The sequence below is a fragment of the Caloenas nicobarica genome, chromosome 5 (genome assembly GCF_036013445.1).
Source record: "Caloenas nicobarica isolate bCalNic1 chromosome 5, bCalNic1.hap1, whole genome shotgun sequence".
In the NCBI taxonomy this organism is placed as follows: Eukaryota; Metazoa; Chordata; class Aves; order Columbiformes; family Columbidae; genus Caloenas; species Caloenas nicobarica.
In genome coordinates this window covers 48,598,409-48,614,424 of record NC_088249.1, presented here as the reverse complement: position 1 = coordinate 48,614,424, position 16,016 = coordinate 48,598,409, and the positions used below count along the sequence as shown (strand labels likewise).

Below are 16,016 nucleotides of genomic sequence, written 5' to 3'. Positions count from 1 at the left end.
CGCATGAAATGCTTTATTTTTTAATCTACTACTCCATCACTGCTGTCCTAGCCTGGGCTGCCATGGTTGCAGTTGCTTGTATGCTACAAGCATATTTTAGAAGTAACCATCCTTACAAAAACAAGCCCTCCAATCCAAAACCATAAAAATATAGTTACTGGTGTTTCATTGTCCTATTCTTGTAAGCCCAGTCTTCTGTAATATCAACTTCTCAGTTGTTCTGGCCTTCAGGGAGGGAAATACTTTCATGACTGAATTAGTTTTTTTAAATTATGTTTCAAATTCACATAGATTTCCTTCCTCACCCCTGTAAAATTTAATCCTGGTTTTCTGCTGAACCTTTCTAGGCTTAGAAGCATCATGTTGCAGTCTCTGTTTGGAAATATGAGGGTTTGCTCCAATCCAGTGTTTGCAAGGTCAAGGGAATACAGGGAAGAAAAATAAATCTTGGAGTGCAAGCAGGTGGAATCGTTGCCTCCTCTGCAAATTCAGGGTGAAAAAACTATGCCCTTTTTTTGTTATCAAGCTCCTCACTTTTCACAGATAATAATTTGAAAGTGAACCTGGAGTTTTGTAGTTTAGTTATGGTAGGAGAGTCACTAGTAGGCAGATTGCAGGTGAGAGGTGGTGTTGGGTCCGTTTTTATTGTTTGGCTTTGCAAATGTGCCCTGTGGGTGACTCAGTCACATGCACAGATTGTATTTTGCCCCTTTTACCTAGGATTGAGTTTCTTCAGGTAGTTCTGGTTTTAAGTTAAATATGAGCTTTTGGGAGATTTGTGTAGGAATAAGAGAGCACAAGCTTTCTCATTTGTTTCTAATTAACTGTCAGCCCTCTAAGGTACAATTATCAACTATATAACATATAAGTCATCAATTCTTTAATGTATTTATTGTTTTATAATATCTCCCCTAATTAATTTTAAGTATAAAATCACTCTTACTGTTTCAAAAGGAAATAACTCTTCATGTTACCCAGTGAGGCAAATTATAAAGACATACTTTGCCCATGGGTCTATTACATTGCTGAACATGGTGTTATATGAGTTCTTTGCATCCGTGCCTGCAGGTGGTCCTTGCCCTCCCTCTCTCATAGTGCGTTCTGTTCTGTTCTGGCTGACATAGCAGACTGTGCAGCCATATGGAAAACCAGAGCAGGGAACTGATCCAGCTAAAAAATAACCAGCCAAAAAGGTTTACATAATATTTTTCAATCTGATATGTTTTCTGCCACACAGGTAGTTGTGCTGACATGGCAAGGAGGTGTCAGTGTGACTAGGGGAATGAGGGACCAGAGGCAAGGTGGCATCTGCTTGAACTGGCCTGAGCAGCAGTGCCTACCAAATTTTAAGGTGTGCACTGAAAGATATATTAGCTTGACTCCTTTCTTTGGTATTGGGAAGCAGTTTGAACATATAAAGTAGGGTTCAGAAAAGAGAAAATTTTATCCATGTTATGCACGTGGAGACATTTGGTGACTTACTTGAGGTTACACAGTGGGATCCATCTTTGTCCAATACTTGAGCCGTAAAACCAAACCATCCTCCCAGTACCTGAGCTAACTGCTCGACTTTGAATAGGAGGAGGCTCTTAAGTACATTTCTTTTGGTCTGGAGTTCTTAATTATGATCTTAGACCAGCCTGATAAAGGCAGAGAAGAAGCTTGCAAGTTGCAGTTGACCATAGCTAATTTCTTGAAGACATTATATATGTCTGTTCTTCTCCTGTCAGTAGATGCTAAATATACCTCTTTTATTTACTTATTTTGGGGTACAGGGAATCATGCCCTAAAAAAATATGTCTTGTAAGCTAAAAGGGCACCCTAAATTTCAGCCAAACTCTTGACACCACTGTTTCATGTTGGTTTGATCTAGCAAGCTCTTGATGAACAACATTACTTAGATCTACTCTTGGGAGCCTTCTATACATCTTTCACTTTCTGCTCATTAGGCCGAAGGCCTTGGACTGAAAATAAGATACATGATATGGACTGAAGAATTTGTATTCTCTTGAGTGAAACCAGCCCTGTGTAGGAACCATAGGGAGGCTATTTATTTATTTATTTTTCTTCCAGTAAGTGGAAAATACTGCACATTAACCACATTTGAAAGGTGTCACCATTTGATTGCAGGGTGACAGTAAACTGTGGCAGATGTTTTGTTAACCCCCTCCACCCCCCCCTCCCCACTAAGGAAAGGCAATAGGAGGGAAAAGAGGCAAAGAGAGAGGACTTGCAAGTTGGAAAAAGTTAAAAATGTTTTACTAATGCTACTAATAAAATAAAGAAAATAATACAAAATATACAAAACCAATCTTGAAATTCCTGGCACAGCTCAGCGCTGCTCCAGCAACTGCAGGGCAGGCATCCGGAAGTCCTGGGTTGGACTCTGCAGCAGACTGGAACTGGATTCAATGATGCAGGGTCTGTCAGTAGGCCTAAGGTTGCAGGGACAGCAGACAGGGTCCTCCCCAGATGCCCACTGTAGTCAAAGAGAACAAGACCCTCGTGATCTACCACCTTTATATGATGTATGACATGGATGGGATGGAATACTTAGTTGGTCAGTTTTAGTCACCTGTTCAGTTCGCTCCTCCTTGCAAATACACAATGTGCATTCTTATCAGCGACCTTGCATACCATTGCTATGTCTACCAAAACATGTATCCAACTTCAGAAAAGTGCAGTTACTTAGAAGAACTTAACTGAAAGGAAAATTCACTAAAAGAGAAACTGGTCTTGTTTTTAACAAAACCAGGACAAAAGGGTAATTCCACCTGTCAAATGCTCTCACTTACGTGAGCATTGGAAGGAAGGCACTGTGGTGTGATAAATCCGATGTTAGGTTGGCCTTTGAGTCTCTTGAGTTCTCAGTGTTGCTGATTCAAGGCAACTTCTATCTTATGCTTCCGTTGTCCCATCAGGAGAACAGGATGGTGTTATTTTCCTTTTGTTAAAGTACACTGAGCTCCTGTCAAAACTCAGATGGAAGAGGATGTTTATGTGAAGTGGAAAAAAGGACAGACCACCTGAGAGGAATATAAGGTGGCTGTTACAGTATGCAGGGATGCGGTAAGGAAGGCTAAGCTCCACTTGGAATTAAATCTGGCCAGGGATGTCAAGGACAACAAAAAGGGCTTCTTCAAGTGTATCAGCAGCAAAAGGAAGATTAGGGAAAATGTAGGTCTGCTGCTGAATGAGACGGGTGCCCTGGTGACTAGAGGGTACAGAGGAGGCAGAGTTACTGAATGCCTTCTTTGCTTCTGTCTTTAATGCTAAGACTGGCCCTCAGAAATCCAAGACCCTGGAGGTAAGACAGAAAGTCTGGAGAAAGGAAGACTTTCCCTTGGTTGAGGACGATCAGCTAAGAGATTGTTCAGGCAAACTGGGCACCCATAAATCCATGGGCCCTGATGGAATGCACTTGTGAGTGCTGAAAGAGCTGGCAGATATTATTGCTAATCTACACCCCATCATCTTCAAAGGATCTTGGAGAACAGAAGAGGTGCCTGAGGACTGGAAGAAAGCCAGTGTCACTCTAGTCTTCAAAAAGGGCAAGAAGGATGAACCAGGAAACTATAGGCCAGTGAGCCTCAGCTCCATCTCTGGAAAGATGATGGAAGAACTCATTCCAGGTGTCATATCCAAGCATGTGGAGGAAAATAAGGTTATCAGGAGTAGTCAACATGGGTTCACCAAGGGGAAATCATGTTTGCCTTCTATGATGGCATAACTGGCTGGGTAGACAAGGGGGAAGCAGTGTATGTTGTCTAACTTGACTTCAGTAAGGCTTTTGACACTGTCTCCCACAGCATCCTCATAGGTAAGGAAGTGTAGGTTGGACGAGTGGACAGTGAGATGGATTGAGAACTGGCTGGATGGCAGAGCTCAGAGGGTTGTGATTAATGGTGCAGACTCTATTATAGTTAGAGACCCTAGTGGTGTGCCACAGGAGTCAGTACTGGGTCCAGTCTTGTTTTACGTGTTCATCAATGACCTGGATGAAGAGACTGAGTGTACTGGCTATACCAAACTGGGAGGAAGGGTTGATACACCAGAAGGCTGTGTTGCCATCCAGTGAGACCTGGACAGACTGGAGGACTGGGCAGAGAAGAACCTGATGAAATTCAACAAGTGTATGGTCCTGCACCTAGGGAGGAATAACCCCAGGCACCAGTACAGGTTAGGGGTGGACCTACTGGAAAGCAGCTTTGCAGAGAAGGATGTGGGAATCCTGGTGGACAACAGGTTGACCGTGAGCCAGCAATGTGCCCTTGTGGCCAAGAAGGCCAATGGTATCCTGGGGTGCATTAAGAAGAGTGTGACCAGCAGGTCAAGGGAGGTTATCCTCCCCCCTGCTCTGTCCTAGCAAGGCCACATCTGGAGTATTGTGTCCAGTTCTGGGCTCCCCAGTTTAAGAAGGACAAAGAAGTACTAGAGGAAGTCCAGCAGAGGACTATGAAGATGATTAGGGATCTGGAGCATCTTTCTTATAAGGAAAGACAGAGAACTGGGTCTGTTCAGCCTGGAGAAGTCTGAGAGGTGATCTGATTTATGCTTATAAATATCTCAAGGGTGGGTGTCAAGAGGATGGAATTAGACCCTTTTCAGTGATGCCCAATGACAGGACGAGGGGCAACGGATGCAGACTGAAGCATAGGAGGTTCCATCTAAACATGAGGAGAAACGTCTTTCCTTTGAGGGTGACAGAGCACTGGAATGGGTTGCCCAGAGAGGTTGTGGAGTCTCCTTCTCTGGAGACATTCAAAACCTGCCTGGATGCATTCTTGTGCAATCTGCTCTAGGTGAACTTGCTTTAACAGGTGGGTTGGACTAGATGATCTCCAGAGGTCCCTTCCAACCCCAACCATTCTGTGATCCTATGAAAAGCTGTTTAAGAACTGGGGTGGGACAGTTAGCTCATATGATTGTGAGATCTACATGAAAAATGTGACATTCTGGGCAATTGAACTGATGGTCTGACCTCCAGAGGGGGCTGCTGAAGACAGATCAATGTAATGAAGCATCTTTCTGTGTTACATTTACTCCACAAGAGAGTTTAAGTTTTGGCTGCAGCAGTAGTGGCATCCTCCCTATACAACACCACAAAACACATTCTGTACCACAATCACCAGAGTCAGGGCCTTTAGCTGTGCAGGACTTGGTTTCCTGTTGTGAACCTAACGTGCTGAGCTTCAGAACATCTTCTGAGGGTCTGGCTGTCCTGTCAGGCTTTCACCTGAGAAGCAAAGGTAGCTTTATTTGAAAACAGGTAAGATTGTGCTGGCCAAAAGTTGTGTTTTGGTTTTTTAACCATCTTCAGGGACTGGAGACCATCTGGTAACTACATTGTGTTAATAAACTCTCTGAATGCTACCTGCATAACTTACTATTAATAGTGTCTCAAATAAATATGATTGATAATACTGCTTTTCCTGAGTGACAGTGGAGTGCAAGCATCTTATCAAGGCAGGAGGGGTCTTGCCATGATGTGTTCTTTCAGCAGATGTATTTCAGCTATAAGAGGGCTTGCATGTGTCAGAGCTTGCTGTGCTGAGGTACCTGGCTTAGTTCTGCAGGAGCTAGCAATGTAGTTGTGTTAGCACAGTGTCTTATCCTGGGCTATGTACAGCTGTTGACACTCCAGCTAACTGTGGGCAACCTTGTTTAGGTTTCTGTGTGTGGCTTTTACTTGTGCTTTGTTGACATGCACCCTACATGGTGGTATATAAGACTGGATTTATTGGATTAGTCTAATGCAGTGTTTCTATAGATGGTACAAATAGGAGGGAATCGTGATCAGAATTTGTTGTTTAGTTGGGCCAGGAGGCTTCATGAGATGAGGAACTGAATGAATATTTGTAGATGCATACAGGAGCCCTTAGACTTTCATTGCCTCCCTCCAAGGGAGGTATTGTATGCCCGCTGCCTCTGGTTATATTTCTATTGGATTAATATTTCATCTATCTCCCTCTGATAGACATTTTTGTTTAATGAGAGAACTTTGATTCAATTTCTGAGGAATAACTAAGGGAGGTACATGAGACTTGGCTAATCCATTATTAAATTAGGATAAAAGCATCCATTCTTCAAGGTGTAGTGCCATGGATAGATGGATTTGTAAACTAATCTAGGGTATATTTTTTTAACCTTTGACTTCTGATAGAACTTCTATATGTGACACTTTTGGTGACATAGAGCTTAAAGGATTCATTGCTTGTCTCTCTGAAGCACTGTACCTGCCTATCCTAGTATGAAGTTAAGAGGCACAAGCAGTTTGTGGTAATTGCACTGTGGTAAGGTTAAGAATATGAAAATTTTATGATTATCCAAGGCAAGAGTAAGAAGCTGAGTTTTCAGCAAGAGGCCCCACTATGCCGGACGAAACACTTTGTTTACTGTGACTTAGTTGACTGCATGTGACCTAGCATTGCATATAAAACAGAGGTGGAAAGACCACAAGACGGGGTCATGACTGAACCAGTGTTTCTCAAGTGTTTACCTCTGCAAAATGGCAGGATGGCAAAAAGCTGAACTAAAAAAGTTCCCAAACAGAACTCCTCCAAACAGGTCTCCATGCTGGCTCAGACAAAAAGAGAGGAGAGGAGAGCCAGAGGAGGGAGACACTGGAAGATCCCAACTCACTTTAAATATGAAGCATGATGTTAATAGGATGGAATATTCTTATTGATCAGTCTGGATGTCAGTCAAGGTCTGCCCCATCTGTACCCCCTTACTAACTGCCTCACACCTGTGGGCAGAGCACTCAGAACGTCCTTGGCTCTCAGACCAGAACAATTAGAAACATTAACTCTGTTGTGGGCTGTTATCTCTTGTTCTCAAACTAAATTCAAACAATGACTGTGCTAGCAAGGAAAAAGAAAGGTTTCTAACTGCGTGAAGAAAACTAACTTTTTTTCAGTCAAACCAGCACAGGGCTCTTTTACCAGTGGCTTTAATTTGGCATTACACACCAGCTACTTTGCTTTGCCTGTCTATAGAACAGGCATAGCTGCCCTACCAGCCGTAGCATACCATCCCGGCTGCAAGATAGAGCCAAGCAGCAGGGATGGTTTGCCATTACTGCGATGCTTTAGTTTTAGGAGGCTGTAAATGTACTTGTGAGGGGTTCACTCATAATGTTGTATAGCTTTGTTCTTCATGCTTTCTTGGTTCATAGCTTATTCTAAATCTAGGTGGGTGCTGATAATTTGCAATTGACAATGAACACTAACACCTAAGCAATGTGAGAGTTCAGAAAATAATAATAAAAATGCATGTCAACATCAAAACTTACGTGAAATGAGAATTATCCAAAAGAAGAACCACAATACATGCAGGACATGTAGGATTATTCCATGAAATGTAGTAACAGTACAAACCTAATGGATTTTATTTAGGAGGCAGCTTTTACCAGGTAGCCTGAATATTGTCAAGGTGAACAGAAATTATTGACAACAATGAGGAAATGCTTTCTAAATTCTTGAGTCTTACTCGGTGTTTGAGGCAACAGATTGCTAAGAGACTCAAGTAGTCTTTTTTTGTGGAAAATGGCCAGATATGTCTGTTGTCCATCCATCCCCACCGTTTTTTGATATATGGATTCTTGTACTGTGTTTTAATGTCATTCTCTTTTCTGCTTGCCAGTGTCTGCCAGTAACATGCCTGGCATTAAGACCCTTCAGGCCAGAAAAAAAAGGGGTTTTCTTTATCCTGAAGCATTGATGAAAGATGATTGTGTTTCAGCTGTTGGAAATGTTAATGAAGAGCTTATACTCAGCTGAATATAGACTGTGGTACAGACTGCTCACAGCTGCCTCACTCTTCTCTTTTTGAGGCAGGCTGCTTTACCCTCCGGAGTTTTCCACTTCTCTCGATTTTTCTTTGTCTTTTGCTTTCCCTGTTGACTGCCAGCCACGTGATTTGCCTTACAAGTTCTTTGTCCAGCCAAAGATGACTGGGCATTGTTCACTTGAGTTGCTTTTTAAGAGTCTCCTGGCAAAAATCGAGAATCATTAGAAGCCATTCACATAAACACAGAAAGGTTGAGGTTGGTAGGGACCTCTGGAGGTTGTCTGGTCCAACCCCCCTGCTCAAACAGGGCCACCTAGAGATAGTTGCCCTGGACCATGACCATATGGCTTTTGAATATCTCCAAGGATGGAAATTCCATAACCTCCCTGGGCAACCCGTTCCAGTTCTAAGTCACCCTCACAGCAAAAGAAAATGTAACTCTCCTCTTTCATAGGGGAAAAGGAGTAGATCCACAAGTCCTTCATGTGGGTCTCATAATAATATGGCAGTCATGTCATTTTACTGTTGCCAACCTGCTATGTCTGCTTACTGCTCACATAATAATTTTGCTCAGCCCAAGAATTGGTTTCTATTTGATTACAGCTTTGTCTGTAGCAATTGAATAAATTATGTTTTATCTTAATGAATTAAATGTAGGAGCAAAGTGTCTGAGTTCTCTTTGTTGTTCTGTCAAAAGACATCATGCTGCTGTGTAGAATTTAATTGCATTGTTTTACTTTAATCTTCAAAGAGCCAAGAGCTTTTGAGTGTTATATTTCAAAAGTATTTGTTAAATCATTTTGCATAGACTGCAGCAGCATCAAAAAAATCACACCTTATCACCTTGCTGTGTTTTTTGTGTAATGCAGTTCATTAAAGCGTTTGATGTTGATTTCATTTTGCCCACAACAGATTTTAGCTGAGCTTGGCAATGCCTCATTAGGGGATTTGTCATTGAAGTCTTAAGACTAATTAGGGCCTTTCAGTGTGTGCCTCTGTTCAAGGAGGGCTTTCAGTGTTTTGTATGGAAAGCACAGCAAATTTAGTTTTGCATTTATCCTTTCACCCAAGTTGAGATCCATTGATCAGTTATAGAAAGAGGATGAAAACCTTCAGTAGAAAAAAGCTTATTCTAGTCTCTGTGCTAAATGGTAAGGAATGCACCTGAACAGCTTCCCTTTGGATGCAGTTGGCAGGCTACACACCATTTCAAATATTAAATTATGAGTTAATACAGAATTTTATTAGCTGTTCTATATCAGTGAAAGGAATCATGCCTTTGGCCATAATGTGAGGCCTGTTTGTAGATTTTTATTCTGTATTCTCAGGGCTTCAGTTAATATTCTAGAGCAGACATGAATCTCTGGGAAGATGGATGGCAGCAAAATTTGAAGCAAACACTATGTATATGTGCCTGTATTGAACTGCATGCAACAGCTTGCTGTTAAAGCTTTGCCGTTCCTGCTACTAGAATATAGTTAGTGTTTCCTACCTGTTGCCACATACTAGCAACCACTAAGACAGGTCAATTGCCCACAGCACAGAAAAATGCTCCCAGTTAGAGGTGCTGTCCTGCATCCAAGGGAAGCCTGATTGGATTTGTATATGTGTTCTGCCCACAGGATTGGGAGGAGGGATGTTTGGGAGAGGGAGAGCAAACACTTATTCCATTGCCACCTTAGCCAAAATATAAGCCATTAAGCATTTTATTGATGTCTGATTCCACATTTTACATCTCCATCCCACTAGGCTTGAACAGCGATATAATGTAGGAATGCTGCAATAAGGTCTTCCCAGATCGTTCTCTTCTCCAGGCTGAACAACCTTTCTTCACAGGATAAGTCCTCCAGCCCTCTGATAATTTTTGTGGCCCTCCTCTGGACCTACTCTAACAGGTCCATGTCTGTCTTTTCCCAGAGCTGGATGCAGTACTTCAGGTGGGATCTCCTGAGAGCAACATAGAGGGGAAGAATTGCCTCCCTCAATTGCTGGCCACACTGCTTCTTATGCAGCCCAGGACATGATTGGCTTTCTGGGCTGCAGGTGCACATTTCCAGCTCATGTCCAATTTTTTATCCACCAGTACCCCTAAGTCCTTCTTGGCAGGGCTGCTCTCAATCCCTTCATTCCCCAGCACATACTTATACTGGAAATTGCCATAACTCCGGTGCAGGACCTTGCACTTGGCCTTGTTGAACTTCATGAGGCTCATAAAGTTCAATAGCTTAGTGTCATCTATAACATCCACAGATTTGAATGGTTTTAAATAATGTATGTTTCTACATCTTTGGATCTAATCTTTGTCTGGTGTATTTTAATCTGCAGCTCTAATATTTGAATCATACTTTTACTGCCCATGTTTGTAAAAGTAGTTGGAAATGTGCTAGTTTGATCATTGTCCTGCTGATGAATTGTTGTAAAGGAAATGGTGTCTTGTTTACTTAGTGTGGCACCAGTTTGGCTCCAGCGCCTGAGTATGCATGATCAATTTTTGAACTTGCAGCATTGCCTGTGAGATTGATACTGTTGTAAAAAAGTGACCATTTGGGGTTTGCCTGAACATGATATAATGAGATAATTGCAGAACCATTTGGCTTTTAACCACAGATATAGCCTATTTTTTTTAATGCACTCTAATTAGCTTAACAAAATAAAAAGGCATTAATCTTCAGTCTCTGCTACTTCATCAAGTAGTAGAAGAATTGTAGGTTGATGGGCTGACACAAAACTCCCCTGAAACTTAGCTTTCAGGAATGCCAGTGTTATTTTTAAATGCCTCCAGCAAGAGACTTTTGTCTGGAAAGAATCCATATTCTATGATTCTGTAATCCAGAGGTTTATGTTGTAGCATGTGTTCCAATTCACATAAGCTGCTAGATAGCCTTAGAGTTCTCATGAAGTTGTTCTCCCCTGCAGTTGAAGACATCTGCATTCTACCGTTGCAAGATAGACTGTGTTATAGGATAGGTAAATCCAGGATGCAGTAGGTGACTGCTTGTCTCTGCAGTTTGGCTGGTGGTGGCTGGAAAATCTAGTGTGCGTCCTGTGTTTGTAGTGCCTTAACCCTGGCTGGACTCCAGCTGCCCGCCAAGCTGCTCATATCACTCCCCTTCCTCAGCTGGACAGGGGAGATAAAGTACAATGAAAGCCTCATGGGTTGAGAAAAGGACAGGGAGAGATCACTCACCAATTACCATCATGGGCAAAACAAACTCAACTCAGAGAAATTAATTTAATTTATTGCTGATCAAATCAGAGTAGGGTAATTAAAAATAAAACCAAATCTTAAAGCATTTTTCCCCACACCTTCTTTCTTCCCAGGCTCAACTTCACTCACTATTTTCTCTATCTTCTCCCCCACCCGCGGCACAGGGGGGCAATGAATGGGTGTTGCGTTCAGTTCATCACACATTATCTCTGCCGCTTCTTCCTTCTCAAGTGTGGAATTCCTCACACTCTTCCTGCTCCACCATGGGGTCCCTCCCGCAGGGGACAGTCCTCCACAAACTTCTCCAATGTCAGTCCTTCCCACAGCCTGCAATTCTTCATGAACTGTTCCAGCATGGGTCCTTCCCATGGGTTGTAGTCCTTCAGGAACAGACTGCTCCAGCATGGGTCCCCCACGAGGTCACAGCCTTCTTCAGGCATCCACCTGCTCCAGCATGGGGTCCTCCACAGGCTGCACATAGATATCTGCTCCACCATGGACCTCCATGGTCTGCAGGGGGACAGCTGGTCTGCGCCAGAGGCTGCAGGGGAGTCTTGGCTCCGACGCCTGGAGCACCTCCCCTTTCTTCTTCTTCACTGACCTTGGTGTCTGCCGAATTGTTTCTCTCACATATTCTCACTCCTCTCTTCAGCTGCACTGAAGAGGTGGTATCACCATAAGGGATCACCAAGATCACCATGCTATCACCAAGAGGGACCAGCGACATGTCCATCTTGGAGCCAGCAGGCATTGGCTCTATGGCACAGGGCGGGGAAGCTTCTAGCAGCTTCTCACAGAAACCACCCATGTATCACCTTCTGCTACCAAAACCTCGCCATGCAAACCCAATACAGTGTGCTAGCATTTAGTAATATTTTCAGATAAAATTCATATAGTAAAATTAGTGACCACATCTTATTCGTATTTCTCTAAACAGGAAATATTGTGCCCAGAGTAACTGTGTCATGGAAGAAATGCATGTTGTTTTCACAAATTTGTAAAGTGTAAAGGGTTTCAAAGCAGAGATTCTATTTTTTAATTTGTTAGGATATCTTCCATGGGTTTGCGTGAACATACTGAAATTCACATGCTAATATAGTAAGATGTGGTGATTGTCATTGGTCATGTTAAAAAAAGAAATTGTAGGTGCTTCTGCTTGCCATGTATGGACAGAACCTTGCAACTTACTGTTTTATGATATCTGTATTAAATTGTGGTAAAACTGCTGGTTGGTTTTGACTGTCCATAGTACTGTTAGGCATTTAATGGTTTAATATTACATAGCATTTAAGTATTTTTAATAAGAAATAAATACTGCTTAAACACTCAGCAGTTTAAAAGTAGAGGAATACGGTGTTGCAATGACCATAGCTGTCTTTAAATCACAAGAAAATAGAAGTGTTTCACAGTGAAGGCAACTTAATCACCTACAAGATACAGGTTTAGTATCTGAATAAAAACATTATTTCCAAATAATAGTAAAGAGGAGACTATTTAAAACCTCAATCACAAGCCATATGAGCCTGAATTAAAGCACAGCAGTTGTCCACCTGTGAAGTGTTTCTAGCAACAAATGGAGATTTAATTGAAGCATGTTGGAAACTAAATTGTCTTAAGTGGTGGTCTTTTGTTTTGGTTTCAGTATGATACTGAACTTCCTGCTGCTTACAGTATAAATTTTCAAGTAACACCTTAAAAATATTATAGTTACATTGCAGCTACCAATTGCAAGAAGTGTGATGGGGAGGAATATAGGGATTTGTCAGGCAAATATTTTGCCTAGGTCTTATAAATATACACTCTTTGCCGTGTGTAAGTGATGTCTGGATGATTGAAAAGATAATTGCAGTTTCTGTAGTAGATGGAGGTGACTTTAGGCATGTGGCATAGGGATTTGTATGCAGACATTTTAATTTCATCTTGCCCAATGAATCTCTTTCCTTATGCCAAGCAAAGTGGAGTAGCATGAGATCATTGTAGTACTTGGTTATGAAATAATTATCCAATAGTAGATATACATGTGGAGCTTATCCCATCTCTACTATTTTGATTTCTCTGCAGTTTTAGGAATGCAAATTTACATATGTCAATACTTATTCCACATCTTAAAGATCTTGCTTATCACAAGAGTGAGAAAAACTCAATTCTTTTATGGTAAAAGAAATGAAATTTCAGAATATACAGATTCTATTTGGCTTTATCATGCCCTGAAAGAATTCTGATGGCCTCCGTTCTCCGTGATTGAGTGCTGAAGGTCACTGCAGCAATTCCTTGTTTCCGGGGAAAGAGTTCAGTAGTGAGACCAAGACATGAACAAGAGATTAAATATCTCCTGAGCCTCACTCCCATCCCAAGAAACACTCCCTTTGTAGTGGTCTTTGCAGGTTTGTACTGATGCAAGTGAAATTCATGTTGCTTAGGTTTTCCAGTGGAGAAGGGGTGAGATAAACCACTTCTAGTCTTGTCATTCCAATTTATTTCTCTTTCAATAAACTTAGAGGTACATTCTTTTGAAAGAAGCCTGCTGTGAATTTCAAGAGCTTCTTGCGTAAAAATATAGAAGTTGTCAAAATGTGATTGATATTGCCATTTTAATAGTACCTGCACTAGAGAAGATTATTTTTTTCCTTTTTTTTTTTGTCACAGGTCATAAATGTTGATGGAACAATGAGAAAAATCCTGTTAGAAGATAAGCTTCCACATATATTTGGGTTCACGCTCCTGGGAGATTACATCTACTGGACTGACTGGCAGAGACGAAGCATTGAAAGAGTTCACAAGATAAAGGCTAGCAGAGACATCATAATTGATCAGCTGCCAGATTTAATGGGCCTTAAAGCAACAAGTGTTACCAAAGTGTCTGGTAAGCATGAGCAATCATAGGATGGATCTGTAGTAGTTTCTAGATGGTCTTGCTTTCATTAAGCAACTGTTGATTGCTTATAATGAGAATAACTGTGGTCTCATATGTTTGAATCATTTTAAAGGAAAACTTCACCTATTGTTCGTAAAGTTGGGAAAACAGAGTGTTGCGAAAGAAGTATGGGCTTCCAGTATTTAGTGACATTTGACAAAAGTCTTCCACAACTTCCACTACACTCTTTGAATTTTTATGAGGAGAGTTTTATTCCTCCCTCCAATCTATAGAAATCATTACTTCTGGTGTTCACTTAATTGCTCCTTTTTCTGATGCTCCTTTCTTCCAGTAAAAAGTCCCAGTGATGTTCAGTTAGCAGAATGCTTTTTACTATGTTGGGTGATATGTGCAGAATTAGTGGCCATTACAACGTTGCCTCAAAGCACGTGGCACTTAAATACTAACTTTAACACCTAAATTGTACTTAAATCTTAACAACTAAATCTTGCCCTTAACAGCTAAATCTTGCCCTTAGCATCCTCAGCAGCTTAAGCTTCATGTTCTTCCATTGCATCTGCCGAAAGATGCAACCAGTGGTTTAGGTCTTCTGCTAGCATTCTGCAGAGGAGTATGTCACAGGACCTCCTGTTTTCAGTAGTAACTAATGAGAAGTTCATGTTCACCATAGATCTGTTTACTACTTGGAACAGCTGTCAAAATTACTGAGAATAGTTGCAACAGAATTGTCAAATTGTTATACACCCTGCCAGTACATGGATTTCCAGCCTTTCAGGAAGCTTTACTTGAAGGATAATCAAGTTCTCAAGCTACAAGTCTGAAATATGTATGCCTTAAAAAGGGAAAGTTAAAAAAAAAAAAAAAAAGGTCGAGACTCATCTTGGACTTTTTTTTTTGCTGGTAACAGTCCTTATCTAAATCCTTGATTCCAGCAGATGGAGAAAGACACTCATTTATCTTTTGATCCTTGCTCTCCCTTCCACATTCCCTCCCCATATGATCGTGGTTGTTCACACAAAAAAATAAATGTGAGATTGTGGTGATCTTCTTGGAAATGCTTCTGCTAATGAATTTTCTCAGCTTTAAATGAGACAGCTGGGAAAGAACTGTGGTTATCCAGCTCTTTTCTCAGCATTTTTAATCACTGAACATTTCTAAAACTGGTGGTTTCAAAAAGATACAAAGATGAGGTACTTGGCCAAAAATAACCAAGCTGTGAACCTGTATGTAATTACCTGCCTTCAGTGGAGGAATTAAATCTTTGGGGAAACTAGAAGAGTATGTTTGTAGCTGTTATTTGTGCTATAAGAGGGATAGGACCAGCTTCCTAATCTTTGGGTAGAAGGAAATAAACAGTTTTCAGTGGTGTTTTTAGAATTCCATGTTGACAACCCATGTGTTGACAACCCAAGTGTTAACTTATTTTGAAAAATTATAATTACACTGTGTTTCTATTCAGCCTCCTCCCTTCCTCTTTCCCCCTTACCTCCAAAGTGCACCAATAACTGTTTCATTTTCTTTTTTTTTTTTTGAAGGAACTAATTCATGTGCAGAGAGTAATGGCGGCTGCAGCCATCTGTGTTTCTTTACACCTCAGGAGACCAGGTGTGCCTGTCCCATTGGCCTTGAGCTGTTGAGTGACATGAAGACGTGCATCATTCCTGAAGCCTTCTTGGTTTTCACAAGCAGAGCAGCAATTCATAGGATTTCCCTTGAAACCAATAATAATGATGTTGCTATTCCTCTTACTGGTGTCAAGGAAGCATCTGCTCTGGATTTTGATGTCTCTGATAACAGAATCTATTGGACTGATGTTAGTTTGAAGGTATTATTGACATGTGAATTCCCTGCATATAAAGCCAGCATAAAGAGCAGTTACTTTGATCTAACAAACATCCCTGTTACATGATCTGTCCTGCAGTTGCTAATGTTGTCATTGAGTTGCATCCAAGGAGACTCTTGGAGATGAAGACAGTTGCATTGTTGAATGCACAGTTGTGTGACAGGCATCTTCCTGCTTCAAATAAAAATCCGAAGTCATGTGTGCTCATACTGAATGCCGAAGTCTTGGAGGCTGCATGTGTTGCATTCATATATGTATCTATTTTTAAAAAGCTATTTTCATGTCACATAGTAGAGTAA

General features: G+C 41.3%; 1 protein-coding gene across 3 annotated transcripts in view; it reads left to right on the top strand.

Moving 5' to 3' along the window:
- LRP5 (LDL receptor related protein 5) overlaps positions 1 to 16,016 on the top strand; it is a 186,455-nt gene that overhangs the window by 126,000 nt on the left and 44,439 nt on the right. For all 3 annotated transcript variants that reach the window (XM_065635179.1, XM_065635180.1, XM_065635183.1), the window contains 2 exons: positions 13,646 to 13,862; positions 15,410 to 15,699. In XM_065635179.1, the coding sequence (XP_065491251.1) occupies positions 13,646 to 13,862; positions 15,410 to 15,699 (507 nt within the window). The remainder of the gene's footprint in view (positions 1 to 13,645; positions 13,863 to 15,409; positions 15,700 to 16,016) is intronic.